Source organism: Emys orbicularis, chromosome 10 (genome assembly GCF_028017835.1).
Source record: "Emys orbicularis isolate rEmyOrb1 chromosome 10, rEmyOrb1.hap1, whole genome shotgun sequence".
NCBI classification, from domain to species: domain Eukaryota; kingdom Metazoa; phylum Chordata; order Testudines; family Emydidae; genus Emys; species Emys orbicularis.
This window is the reverse complement of record NC_088692.1, coordinates 49,671,062-49,685,346: the sequence shown is the minus strand read 5'-3', so window position 1 is coordinate 49,685,346 and position 14,285 is coordinate 49,671,062. Positions and strand designations below refer to the sequence as shown.

Here is a 14,285-nt window from a genome sequence, read left to right as displayed (position 1 = left end):
GTTTCGGGCCCTGGGTGACATCATTCAAAGTCTCAGGCAGTTTCCCACCACCACAGCAAGGAATTGCCTGAAACTTCTAGGACACATGACCTCTTGTACCTATGTGGTGCATCATGCCAGGCTTAGACTCCGGCCTCTCCAATTGTGGCTAGCGTCAGTGTACTGGCCGGCTCAGGACAGTTTGGAAAGGGTCGTCACTCTGCCTCGCCCGGTCCTCAACTCCCTCCAGTGGTGGCTTGACCCGCAGGTAGTGTGTGAAGGGGTCCCCTTCACCGGTCCTCAGCCATCCCTCTCGCTAGTGACGGACACATCAGCCTTGGGCTGGGGAGCACATCTGGGAGACCTCAGGACACAAAGCCTCTGGTCTCAGGCGGAACTCGCTCTCCACATCAATGTCAGAGAGCTGAGAGAGGTGCGCCTGGCATGCAGACTTTCCGAGCTCACTTGACAGGGAGATGTGTATCAGTCATGACAGACAACATCACCACGGCGATGTTCTATATCAACAGAGGGGTGCACGCTCCTCTCCCCTGTGCCAGGAAGCCCTCATGCTGTGGGACTTTTATGTAGCTGATTCGATACATCTGCAAGCATTGTACCTCTTGGGAGTACAGAACGAGTTGGCGGACTGTCTCAGCAGGTCTTTTCATGGCCATGAGTGGTCCCTACACCCGGACATCGCAAACTCCATCTTCCAATGATGGGGTTTTCCCCAGATGGACCTGTTTGATACGTGACACAACGGGAAGTGCCAGCAGTTCGCTCCTTCCTGAATCACAGCCCGGGCTCCATTGCGGACACGTTCCTACTCCCATGGGGAGGCCGTCTCCTATACACGTTTCTGCCTATCCCTCTCGTTCACAAGGTGCTCGATACGCAGGGAAGAAGCTTCAGTGATATTGATAGCTCCAGCCTGGCCCCGCCGACACTGGTACACATTTCTCCTGAAAATATCCGTGGAAGCCCCAGTTACCTTGCCGTTCCTCCCGGACTTAATAACTCAGTATCATGGCGGTCTCCAGCACCCAAACCTCGAGTTGTTGCACCTCATGGCTGAACCCCACAGAGCTCTACTGCTCAGATCCGGTTAGACAAGTTCTCCTGGGCAGTAGGAAACCCTCCACCAATGCTACCTTGCCAAGTGGAAAAGACTCTCAATCTGGTCAGGGCAGCATCACTCGTCCCCAACACTCGCCTCCATACCACCCATACTGGGCTACCTTCTCCACTGCAAGCAGCAGGGACTGTCCATGTCATCAATAAGGGTTCACTTGGCCGCCATCTCTGCCTTCCATCCAGGCTCAGAGGGCCGGTTGGTATTTGCCAACCCTATGGTCAGCCGTTTCCTGAAAGGTCTCGACAGGCTATATCCGCACATCTGGCCCCGAACTGGGACCTCAATCTGGTCCTTTCCAAATTGATGGGTTCGCCCTTCGAACCGCTGGCGACTTGTTCCCTGCTCTACCTGTCATACAAGGTTACATTTCTGGTAGCGATAACCTCAGACAGGAGGTGTCTGAGCTCAAGGCCCTAACATCAGAGCCCCCTTACACTGTGTTCTATAAGGACAAGTTTCAGCTCAGGCCACATCCAGCTTTCCTCCCGAAGGTTGTCTCCCGCTTTCACATCAACCAGGACATCTTCCTCCCAGTGTTCTATCCTAAGCCACACTCGAGCGGCAGAGAGCAGAGGCTTCACTCATTGGACGTCCGCAGAATGCTAGCCTTTTACATTGAAAGAATGAAACTGTTTAGGAAGTCCATTCAACTGTTTGTGGCTGTGGCAGACAGGATGAAGGGTCTTCCAATCTCCCCCCAACGAATTTCCTCGTGGATCACGTCCTGCATCCGTGAATGCTATAACCTGGCAGAGGTGCCTGCCCCTCCGCTCACTGCACACTCCACCAGGGCACAAGCTTCTTCAGCAGCGTTCCTGGCACAAGTCCCGACCCAGGAAATATGCAGAGTGGCGACGTGGTCCTCCATACATACTTTCACTGCACATTATGCTATTACCCAGCAGGCCAGAGATGATGCAGCCTTCGGTAGAGCTGTGCTCCAATCAGTGGAAGACTCCAACCCCACCTCCAGAACTTAGGCTTGGGAGTCACCTTCTCGTAACTGTTGTTCTTCGGGATGTGTTGTTCATGTCCATTCCAATACCCACCCTCCTACCCATCTGTCCGAGTAGCTGGCAAGAAGGAACTGAGGGGGTGGTGGGTCGGTAGGGCCCTATATTGAGCATCATGATGGCGCCACTCCAGGGGGCGCCCAGACCAACCCACACACCTGATTGGAATGGACATGAAAAACACATCTCGAAGGACAACAGTTATGAGAATGTGAGTACCAGTTTGTTTGTTTGGTTTTTTTGCAAAGCTTGTGTCCAGAAAAGTATCTTGACTGGTTCCTTAACATTACAAGGCTGTGCTTCCAGCTACGGCTGCACATCTGCAAGGAAATCTAGAAGAGGAAGGCAGGTGCCAGCCTTGGGAAATGCTGGAACACCTGGCAGTTCCAACTTCCCATCACAGTCAGTGGATGTACTGCATTACCAGCCAAGTATGTGGATGAGTGACAGCTATGCTACACTCTGTACATTTGGCTATGCTCAGGCAGGAGTAACCCCCGCTCAGAAATACGGTACTCCTCTTTGCTGGTGTAGTAACAACAGTGTACAAGAGATGGTTTCAGAGAGCAGAAGCGGGTCACAACTAGCTGGCCCAGGCCATCATAATGCCATACAGGTAGGAAATTTGGGCTTTTTCCAACCTTCTGGGGGAACTAGAGCAGGAGAATGAATCCACATGAACCTGCAGCTCTCTATTCTCCTGGCAGTGGGGCCTCAACTCAGTCTCTTTATTCAACTAGATCTGTACTGTAATGACCCCCCTGAACATTGATGTCATTGTTCAGATGTAAAATCCCAACTGTGCCCTGAAATCAGGATCACAGGATGTTGGGCCGTGAAATGTGTTAATAAGAAAACATGCAACCTCCAGCCCAATACTGCATTTCATGGAAAACACTTCAGATTAAGTGACAAAAATAGACATGGACTGAAAGGAACTGGTGACGGTCAGGAACAGATGCAGTTCTCCGACTCGGCAGCCAGCACAACGACTCATCGAAAGCATTGTTCCAGCCAGGCAGATGGAGCCAACAAATGGCCAGATCTACTGTATGTATGTTTCACCGTAAACAAAATTCCACCCGCTGCCCAGTGAAGTTCACAAAACCTACCTGGCATGTCTGTTTTTCGTTTACATAATGACTTACTAACTGTGCCACTTAGAAGCCGAGGCTCATTGCTAAACTGAACAGATGTCATCATGCTCTCTGTTTGTCATACACATTCAGCATTCCCAGTTGCCGTTTATAGCTAAGAGTGATCTGTGCTCACTGCTTAGCTGATTTGGAAACATTTGCCTGAGGTCAGCCTACCAAAAAAAATAATAATAATAATAATAGAACTTACATTACCTCACACGGCACTTTGAAGACCACCTGTTCTTCCAAGGAGCCCTGAAGCAAGCTTCCTCCTTCCTCCTGTCTCAGCTGGGACACATCCAGACACGGGGCCACTTGATTCAGAGATGGAGTAGTATGCTGAAAGGGCTGCTTGGTGTTTGGTTGTACAGAGTCCAGCAAGTCTGTTTCTTGGACATTTTTGCATGAGGAGATGCAAGGAGTCCCTGATGCATTTCCCATTAGGAGGGAGTGCCGCATCTCAGAGCTCGGTTCCAGGGTCCTGCTAGGAGGCTCAACTCTCTTCTGGTTTAAATCCCCAGGCAGTTCGCTTTCCTTTTTGGTTACCTTTGTACCTATGGCCTCATTCCCCTCCAGTTCCTGTTCCACAGGTTGGCCTTTCTGCTCCTCTCCTGCTACAGCCCCTACCAGGAACACCTCAGATGCTGGTGGAGGAGTCTCTCTTTGCCTGTTAATGTTCACAGCCGGAGACTGCAGCTGAGCCCCATTCTTGGCTTCTTCTGGGGCTTGTGGCATCTTCTCTTCCATTACATGTTTTGCTCCACTCTCAAGATACATCTCTGTCAAGGAGAAGTAAGTGTCACCCCTGGAAGGCAGGGAACATGGCTGAGGTTTGCCAGTTTCAGCATCCTGACTGCTGGGCGTTCCAAGTTCTTTGACTTCTGGAACGTCTCCCACCAGCTGGCTGATTGCAGCTACTGACTGCATGCTCCCTGGCAGGGCAACGGAAGGGGCATTTCTTTGACTTTGGGAGAGATTTTGTCTCTCTATCAGCCCATTTTCTTGACTTGAAACTTCCTGTTTTGCTGCCAAGAGAGCAGCAGGCTCTTCCCCCTTCTTTTTCTTCTTTTTAGCAAAGGACTCTCTGGTGGTGGGCTTGGTAGTTATTTCCTCCACCGTCTCATAGATGTACGTGAAAAAGCTATTTCCATTTTCCTCCCCGCTTTCCATAGAGGAGTCTCCATTGGTGGTCACCTCTGCATCCAGAGGCCTTGTTAGGAAGTTGTTTGAAAATCCAGCGGTTGCATTTAAGGATGGCTCCTTGGGCTCAGCAACATCTTCCCGTAACCTTGACCTAGGATCCGCAACATGCACCTTTGCTACATCTTCCTTCTCCCATAGGGAGACACCTGAACGCAGGTTCAGATCCCCAGTCAGCCGGCGCTTTCGCTGGAATCTCTCAGGACTTGTCCTCAGCTTCTCCACCTCCATGTTTTCTTTCCCTCGTTTTCGGCTCTGCTCTATTTCATGCAACTTGGCTTCAGCCTTTTGCTTGAGTTTGGCAAACCACCTCTGATGTATTTTATACTCCGTCATGGTTCCCACTTCCAGGACACCGGAACAGGACACGATGCCTTTGGTATTCCTAGCAGAGGCCTGGTAAATGGCCGCATCATCCTCTCTGCATCTGGTGACCAAAAACAACATTGTGAAACACACCTGTCCCCCTCAAGGCACTTTTTGCACACGCATGAACACACCCACACACACGTGTCAGTGAGAACAGTCCTTTCTACAACTGGTCAAAGAGTAGCCACCAGGTACAACACTCAGAAAACTGGGGATATTTTGGTATCACCATTATTTTCAAGTCTGTTCGCAATATAAAAATATTGGTCAGGTGAACAAATGGCTGCCTATGGAGATAGCTCAGGGTATACAGGACTGGTTGACATCTGAGCTTGCAGTTGGTCACGGAGGAGTTGTATACATGTATTTAATGTTGAACATGGGTGTTCAGCTGAACCCTGCACAGCAGTCTCGGAGCTTTATGATGTCACAAATACTAAAGGGCTCAAATCAGGCAGAGTCTAACCGAAACCCAAGTGCTTGTGAAACTGCCATAAATCTATCAAGGTAAAAAGACTAAGAAAAATCCATACTGAGAAGTGGTGACCGTTTGGCTGAAGTGAGAGTTACGCTCAAACTTTGAGCTTTCCTGGCCAAATGAGGCATTCCCTATGGCTCTTAGCCACAGCTAGCTGGAGGGTGCTGCCCAAGCACAGGTACCTAGAGGCACTGATTCACCAGCTCCGGTGGTGCAGCCATGCATTCCCACTTCTTGCGCCACAGACACAGGCGAATGCACAGGGGTGAAGCTATAGTTGCTCAGATGCCCAGCTGGGTCTGGAGCGCTACAATCAGTGCCGGCCTGCTTTCCCCACACCCAACGCTCCCAGAGCACTAGCAACAAGAGGATGGATGGCTTCCCCTGGAGCAAGAGACTCCCTAACATATGCAAGGCAGCCACAATATGATCCTCAGTTTCCACATGCAAGAGGCATAGGCTGAAATATTGGCATTGGCCTAAACTGGAGAGGACTGTGGTGAAGAAGGAACGGCTAGCACCAAGAATTCCATTGATTCCATCCTGATCGAGTGAATCCCCAGGCAGGATTCTTCTCTCAGGCTCTGACGTGCTCCATCTAACTCTGCTTCTTGAATTTCCTCCCCCAGCCTTCCCTTCTGCCACAGGAAACCAGTCTAATGAGATCACTTCTCCGACTCCACCTCACCTCACATGCCTATGCCCAGTAGCTGTTTGAGGCACACCTCGACCAGTTGAAACAAGTGGGGCCTAGCAGGCCAACTCTATTTATGAACCTCACCGTGGGAAAGTGGATAAAAGTTCATAAAAGGTTCCGGTCACCTATAACTACCAAATGGCCTCCTGATGTATCAAGGACTGTTCAAATCATGTCTGATAAACCAGAAGAGGGTGGGACTGTAAATCTATGAGCCAAACTTAGTGCATTGGAAATGAGGGTTAAGGGAGGGGTAAAATAATGAGGGGATGGGCTATTCTACCCATTGCTCCCTTTGGGGGAGGGGGTTCTTAAAATTAATCAGCTGGCTGGCTGAGAGATGGGTGAACAGGAAAGGAGTGAACTTCACCGTCACGGCTGCCACCCCCACCATCTCCTGGGATCCACCATGACACTGCTGGGCTTCTGTTAGCCTGATCATGACAGATGCCTTCAACAGACTGGGCCAGAAGGACCCAGATGGACGTCACCACCTCCTCCAGCTAAATCCTGAACACTGCCTGGTTCCTGCCATCACCCCTTCCCCTGTGTCTCCTTTTCCTTCCCCACTTTATTTCTTATCCCTCCGATCCCTGCAGCCCCTATTCCGGCTCCTCTTAGATATCCTGTTACGTTTTTGGCTGCACTTTTCCCCTCACCTCCTTATCTATGCATTCCCCATCCATGGCCCCAAAAAGTCACGGGACCTCCTGGCCAACCTCCTCCTAGCCCTGGCCAAAATGGCCATCTATAAAACCAGGGAGAGGAGGTTGGCTGATGGGGTCTCCTGTAACTGTGGGGCCTATTTCCGATCCTCCGTCTGCTCACGCATCCGGGCAGAGTTCCTCTGGGCGGCATCCACTGGCTCCCTTGATGCCTTTGAGGAGCAGTGGGCGCTGTCCGGGGTTCTCTGCTCGGTGTCCCCGTCAGGTTCCCTTCGTTTGACCCTTTGACCTCTCTCCCGTCCCTGTTATCTCATTAGTTGTCCCCCGGAATCATTTGGTTTCCAGGCCCTGTGGATACTCCCCTCAGGCTGGGGGGAGGTCCTTTAGCAGTGGGCAGGCTTCCGCCCACCCACTTCCTGGATCCCAATAGGATCCCTATCCTTTTGCCTTCTGTCTAACGAGAGTCTAGCTCAGCCGGCCAAGACTGTACAAGTTTTAACACTGCTGTGAGTCTATGGCAGAGAGGCAATGCCCTACACCAGAGGTTCTCACCTTGGGGGTGTGGATGTCAGACTTTGTAGGTGCGTATGGTGAGCCAGGCCAGTTTAAGAGAATGGCATTGCAACCTGGCGCGCAGGGTCACAACACCACTCAAAGCTGGCCCATCTGTCCCTCTGTTGTGATGGAGGGGCAGCATAGGTAATGGTGGCTAGGGCTGGAGGTTGCTCAGCTCCCCCAAATCTAAGCCACCCCGCTTCCCGCATGCATAGTCCAGCTCGGCAGGCAAAGCCCACCTCCAGCGGTGCCAGGGCCAGCACAGTGCTAAGCTGCCCAGTGGCAGGATGAGCAGGGAGAGTACCCAGAGCCCAGTGGCGGGCATCAGTGGGAACCCCACATAGTGCTGTGAACAGAGTCCATCTGGAGCCCAGCAAACCAGCCCCATCCCTGTTGTGGCAGCGGCAAGTCCATCCCTTGCAAGTGCCTGCAAGCACAGGGGGAGAAGAGAAGAGGAGATGGGGAATGGGCTGTGGAGGAGGGAGCCAGCCAGAGCTAGCTGTGGCCACCAACACAATCACACAGCTCCCTGCACTCCCTGCACCCCCCCCAAGATCACTAACAGCCCCCAAACCTGTCCCTCCCACATCTCCCATCCAATCCCCAAATAACCCCCCCAGCCCGTGCTTAAACCCAATTAAAAAATAATGCCAAGGTGGGACAGGAATTCAAAAAATGGTAATGAACCCCTGTTCGAAACAGGCAGATGCTGATACAAGTTTGCCAGGTCTCGGAGTGGCTGATCAGACTGTGTGCTGGGCCTGTGTTTCTCCACCAGTGAGGTTACAAGTACAAGCCAGCCCTACAGACAGAAGCTGCGTTCTCCCTCTTTGCCGTTCTTTTCTCTCCTCTTTCATGTGTTTGTAGTGATTTGTCTTCTAGGAAGTAAGATCGGACTTCAACCACAACAGCTATGACAGCTCCAGCCATTTCAACACACTTCTTCTCTTCCCCCACCTCCCCTCAAAGGGCAGTTACCACCTTTAACACCATCAGACAGGGATTGGTGTCCTAAAACCTCTCTACAGCTAAAGGGAATAAGGAATATCATTAAAATGAAAGCCCTACTTGATACTTTACCTTTCAAATTTATCTCACTGTCCCCCCTCCCCTTTTTTTCTGTTTCTTTAATAACAGGGTAAAAGGATTTGTGATGGGCTAAGCAGGTGGAGGTCTCTGTATTCCATAACCCTGAGCCTTATTTAATTGTTTAATGCTGTACAGTGAAAAGGTTGTGTGAACACCTCTGACTCTCTGGGCCCACATATTCCATCAAGATTAACGCAACAGATGCTACTACACAATCTCTCTGCCATCACAGCTCTAGGGCTCCTCTCAGACAGAGATCCATAAGGCTTGCTGCTTCTGCGAGATGACTGTGACTGTGGTTCTTCGAGATGTGATGCAGACATGTTTCCACTTAGCTGTGTGCACGCCCAGCATGCTGGAGACAGAGAATTTTGCCTAGCAGTACTTGTAGGAGATGGTACTCATGCTTCATGGCCAAAGACCCTCCCCTGGCTATATGGGGTAGTGCCACTCTGACACTGCTTGGCTCTTTCTCACTGAACACCCAGAGACGAGACTCTGATGTTTTTGTCTTCGAGCAGATGCAGCCATGTATTCCACATAGGTGGCTCACAAGCCGTACCCCCACCACCCCTGGAGGTGGACTCTATCTAAACAAGGACTGCAGGACCACTCTATGAAAACTTGCATCTGCCCTGGAAGCTGCAGTGATGGCGTAATGGTTCGTAAATTTGTGGACGCTCACGTAGCAACCCTGCAACATGTCCAGGATTGGGACATCCCAGAGGAACGCTATTGACATTGCGCTCTCGCAGAATGAGCTTGCGCCCGCTGAGGGAGTGTAGCCAAAGCTATTTCATACGCAGGCTTAATACAGGAGGTTATCCATTTAGAGATCATCTGAGAAGAGACCTCCTGTCCCTTCATATGGTCTGCATATAGCACAAACAGATGAGGCGAAGCACAAAACAGTTTAGTCCTGTCCAGGTAAAAGGCCAGACATTGCCTGACATCTAACGTATGAAGACACTGCTCCTCCAGAGATGAATGTGGCTTAGGGAAAAAAGGCACGGGTAAACATACCGCCTGGTTCAAATGAAACTGAGAAACCACTTTAGGCAACATTTTGGGTGTGGTCATAAAGTCATCATGCAGGAGGTCAGACTAGATGATCATAATGGTCCCTTCTGACCTTAAAGTCTATGAGTCTATAAAGTCACTTTGTCCTTGGAGAATTGTATATAAGGAGGCTCTGCCATCGGAGCCTGAAACTCACAACTCCCCCAGCAGATGTTATCACGACCAGGAGTGCAGCCTTCTGACCCAAAAGCAGAAAGGGACAAGATGCTTGGGGCTCGAACAGAGGTCCCATCAAAGCCACTAAGACTGTGTTAAGGTCCCACAAAGGGACCGGCTCTCGGTCTGGAAGACAGAGACCAAGAAGCCCTTTTAAGAATCTTGATACTATGGCATTGGAGAAGACTGATCTTCCCTGGATGGGGGGATGAAACACTGATATCGCCACCAGGTGAACCCTCAATGAACTAAGTGCAAGTCCAGATGACTGATGGTGCAGCAGATACTCCAAGATGTCTTGGACAGAAGCCTCTGAACATCGCTCTTTCTCCTCACTCAGCCATGCAGCAGCCACGCCTCGAGATGCAGGGAACTGAGCACGGAAGGCAAATGATTCTGAGTGAGTAGGGAGGAAGAGGAAGCGGTATGGGAGGCTGAATGGACAACGCAAGAAGGTGGGAGAATCAGCAGGGCCTCAGCAATTCCTGGGCAATGAGAATGAGCTTGGCCCAATCTGCCTTCAATTTAAGGATGACCTGTGGGATGACTGGAGGGAAAATGTACAGGAGAGCTGACTGCCAGCTGAAAGTGTCGGACAGGGAGCCCAGCCTGAGGCCCTCTCGAGAGCAGAACAGATTGCATTTCCTGTTGTCCCTCATAGCAAATGGGTCAATCATTGGGATCCTCCCAGCTGCGAAGATGACCTAGAGGTTGCTTGTCTTCAGAGACCATTTGTGACTCAGGGAAAAATTCCTGCTGAGATGGTCCACAAAATGATTCTAGACCCCTGGCAAATGGTTAGCTATTGGAGTAATGTTCTCCTCGATGCAGAACTGCCACAACCTGATCACCTCTAGGCAGAGCATCCTGGAGCGTGCTCCCTCTTGCTTGTTCACATAATATATCACAGTGGTATTATCGGCAAGTATGTGAACCACTCCTTGATATGGTCCACAAAAGCGAGACACACATTGTAGACCTGACCACAGACTTGGTCTTTCAGTGACCCCAGGTGTGGTCCCCAACCCATCAGGGAGGTGCCAGCGACAACAGACCTGGCTGGCAAGGGCTGGATTGTCTGGACGCATCCATCACTGCCAGGAGACCAGGACGAGTTGAGGAAGACGGACCAATCTGTCCAAGGGGTGAAGAGTCCGACGATAAACCATCCTGAGCAACATTTGAAGGGGATGAAGGTGCAACCTTGCAAACTGGACCACCTGTGTGCAAGCAGACATGTGGTCCAAGAGCCTCTGGCATATGCAAACGGTTGTGGTAGGCTGAGACTGCAGACTGAAGCAAAGGTGGCAAATCTCCTGAAAACAGTCAATCGGGAGAAACACTTGAATCTGTTAGGACCCCAATGAACTCGATTTTCTGAGTGGGAACCAAAGCTGACTTCTCGTATTTAGGCTGAGACCCAGATGGTCGAGCAAGCATAATGTACTGTTGATATGATCAAGAATTTCCTCTCTGGACCTCTCCCACAGTAACCAGTTCTCCAGATACGGGAAGATGTGGATTCCTTTCTTTCTAAGATACGCCATCACGATGACCTTGCATTTGGAAAAAAACCCAGGGGGCAGAAGAGAGGCCGAATAGAAGCACTGTGTACTGAAAATGACGCACCGCCAGGACAAACTGAAGGAATTTTCTGTGACCCAGCAAAATCGCCACATGACAGTAGATATCCTAAAGGTCCAGAGCAGCAAGCCAGTTGTTCTGAGACAACGTGGGGAGAATAGTCGACAAAGTGACCATTCAGAACCTCATGTATCTCATAGATTTGTTAAGGCCACAAAGATTGAGAATGGGTCTTATCCCTTCCTTGGATTTGGGCACCAGAAAGTACCAGGAGCAGAAACCATGATCCTGGTGTTCTGGTAGAACCTCCTCCACCGCTCCTAAAACCAGCAGAAAATGGACTTGATCAAGGAGTAGTATCTCATGAGGGGGTCCCTGAAAAGGGGTGGGGAGGGTGACCTCCGATCTGACGAGGGCCTCAGTGCCGAGGCAGGCCGCATGGCCCGTTTGAGCAGGTGCTGCTTCAGACGAAGATCCCTCGCCACTTGAGTCCATTTGGTGAACAATTTGCAAATCAAATCTTGCTCCTTGATATGGGCCTTGCCTTAACACAGCAAACACGGCGTGTGGGGATCATTGCTGGGGATCGCTCCCCCACACGACGGACAATGTTTGAAGCCTAGGGAGGATATCACCAGGGAAACAAAAACTACAGCTAACTAACTAACACTAATTAACTACATACAACTAGAAAAGTCACTAAATAGAGGATTGTGAGGTAAAAACCACACAGAACTGCAACTCGAATCCTGGGCAGTAAGAAGGAACTGAAGGGGATACGAGCAGTGCCGCCTCGTATAGCCCGGGGAGGATCTATGGCCATGAGGCACAACTGCCACCCCTCTGTGGGTACTTCCGGCAAAATTCTCTGGCTCCAGTGTGCTGGGTGCGCACACACCCAAGTGGAATACACAGCTGCACCTAGTCAGGGAAGAAGTTCACATGTTTACTGTTACACTGGTATAAACCAGGAGTCAGTGGGAAGTCAATGTATGCCAGTGTAGCAGAGCTGAATCTCCACCGGTAAACTTCACAACGTGAGCTATGAACTTTAGGGAGAACACATGCTGGTGCCACCCTTAAACACTGTCCTATCTCCCGTATTCTCTCTTGTCTCCAAAACCTAGGACTCAAATTGGGCTGGGATGTACTGAATCAGAACACTGAAGCTGCCAGCCAGAATCTCAGCTTTCATTTTAAAAGTGAGCTAGTTTCTACCCTGGTGGTTGTGAAGAAAACCTTGAAAATGTGACCTGAGCACAACCAATGCAGCAACAGCTGCCTCAGTATGCAGAGAGCCTGAAACAATGGCTCTAAGAGGTGTGACCTGCCCCATGCATCGCAGTAAGGTATTCACTCTCGTGCCCAATTACAGTAATTTGAATGTCAACATTGTGAGTCCTTTCATTGCTGATCACAGTATGCCAGAAAGGAGAAGGGCAACCATATTATGAAGAGCTGCACAATCTGCTCAGAGAGTAATTTCATTTTGGTGTCACAAATGGGTGGCACCTGGGAGAATACCAGCACTTTCCTCCTACTAACCTGCTGTGTGGACTAAAAATAGTTTTTAAATCACCATGTGACTGGGATATGGGGCCTAGCATATGCCAATACCGTAATCCAGCCCTGGCCATGGGAACAGCAGAGTCCACGTGACCATGATTTGACCATCTCTAGAGTCTATTGAGAACACTGGTGTCAAGCAGGTAGAGTTTGGTTTGTGGGCAGAGCTTGGGAAAACCCTGCTGTTTATTCTAACTGCCTCAACTTCCTCTGATTCAGCTCTCCTCCTGACCTCTTCCAATCTGGAGTCTGTCCTCACAACTCCATTGAATGTGGCTTAACCAAGGTTGCAAAAAGCCACTCTGGGACACTCCTAAAAGGAAGCTCCAGCCTCATCCTGTCTTATCTGTCTGCTGCGTTCACCACCATTATTCATCATCAACTCCTCTGCCTTTTCGTCTCACGGTTCCCATCATTCTGTAGGGTGTCCTCCCATGCGGACTGAGACACATGCTGCTACCAGAGTTAGTATACTTAGAAGATATTAATACCCCCAACCTTTTCCCACCTGCTGCTTTCTGCATTACACCAGAGAATGGCTGCAGTAGTGGGGGCTCTGGCTGAGGCCCTGGGCTTGCAGGGTGGGGGTCAGATTAATAAAGGGGGTGACAATAACCAGAATGGGGTTGCATTAGGGACAAGGTAATGGAAAGTTGGCACATGCTGCAAACTGAACTGATGATGATGGCTACCATTGATAGTAATGGCCCTATTAGGCATTCAAAGCTCAGGATTGTGAATGGATGGTGGGGATGAGGGAAGGCAGGACTGAAGTGTCTCTCTCAAACTGGCATTCACACAATTAGAAGCAGATCGCTCAAGCTGTGCTGAATAATCCTTATTCGCTCTGTTAAAACAAACTATATCGAGAGGATTCCTCCAGCAAACTCAAATGCTCTCTGGCTTTCTTTCTTACTTGTATAACTGCAGGGTGTGGCGGTTTCCATGCCGGAAAATCTCATACTTCGGTAAGCCGCAGTATCGGTCCATCTCCTCATCATCCTTATACCAGGTCACTTCTGGCTGGGGGTATCCTGGACAGGAAATTGCATATCAGCATATGGGGCATTACAATGAACATGAAAGGAGGGCTGCAGATCTCGTTCCCGGAGATATAAAAAAAATCAATAGTAAATTAAACCTCAGCCAGTCTCTCTCCCCAGGCTCATCCCAATCTGCAGGTTGCACAGTGAGAGAGTAGCACATTTTGTAATCTTGTCATTTACACTAATAAGAATCCAGCTATTTGTGAGCAAAAATCTGAGCCCTTCGTTCCTGAGCGGGGAGAGTGGACCATTAGACCACATTCAGTCACATTGGCTATAGTCAGGAGGTGAGAACATTGACACTTTTAGACGAAGCAGGCATGTTTGGACTGGATTAAGCCTAAGGTTAAAAAACAGACATTTGGTTCTCCACGGAGCTACCAGCTCTTCACAACGCATTACATTCTGTAAACTGAGCCCAAAGTTTCCATTGAACAGAAACAACCCTGATTGCATCACAGTTGGTTTGTGTCCTACAAATGCTATTTGACAACAGATGTTTCCTGCCTTTTCAGTAGAATGACATCATGA

At 49.9% G+C, this 14,285-nt stretch overlaps 1 protein-coding gene across 1 annotated transcript in view; it reads right to left on the bottom strand.

Moving 5' to 3' along the window:
• ALPK3 (alpha kinase 3) overlaps positions 1-14,285 on the bottom strand; it is an 87,426-nt gene that overhangs the window by 23,268 nt on the left and 49,873 nt on the right. Inside the window, exons 4-5 of the mRNA XM_065412588.1 lie at positions 13,625-13,742; positions 3,483-4,896 (exon numbers count right to left, since the gene is read on the bottom strand). Of these exons, the coding sequence (XP_065268660.1) occupies positions 3,483-4,896; positions 13,625-13,742 (1,532 nt within the window). The remainder of the gene's footprint in view (positions 1-3,482; positions 4,897-13,624; positions 13,743-14,285) is intronic.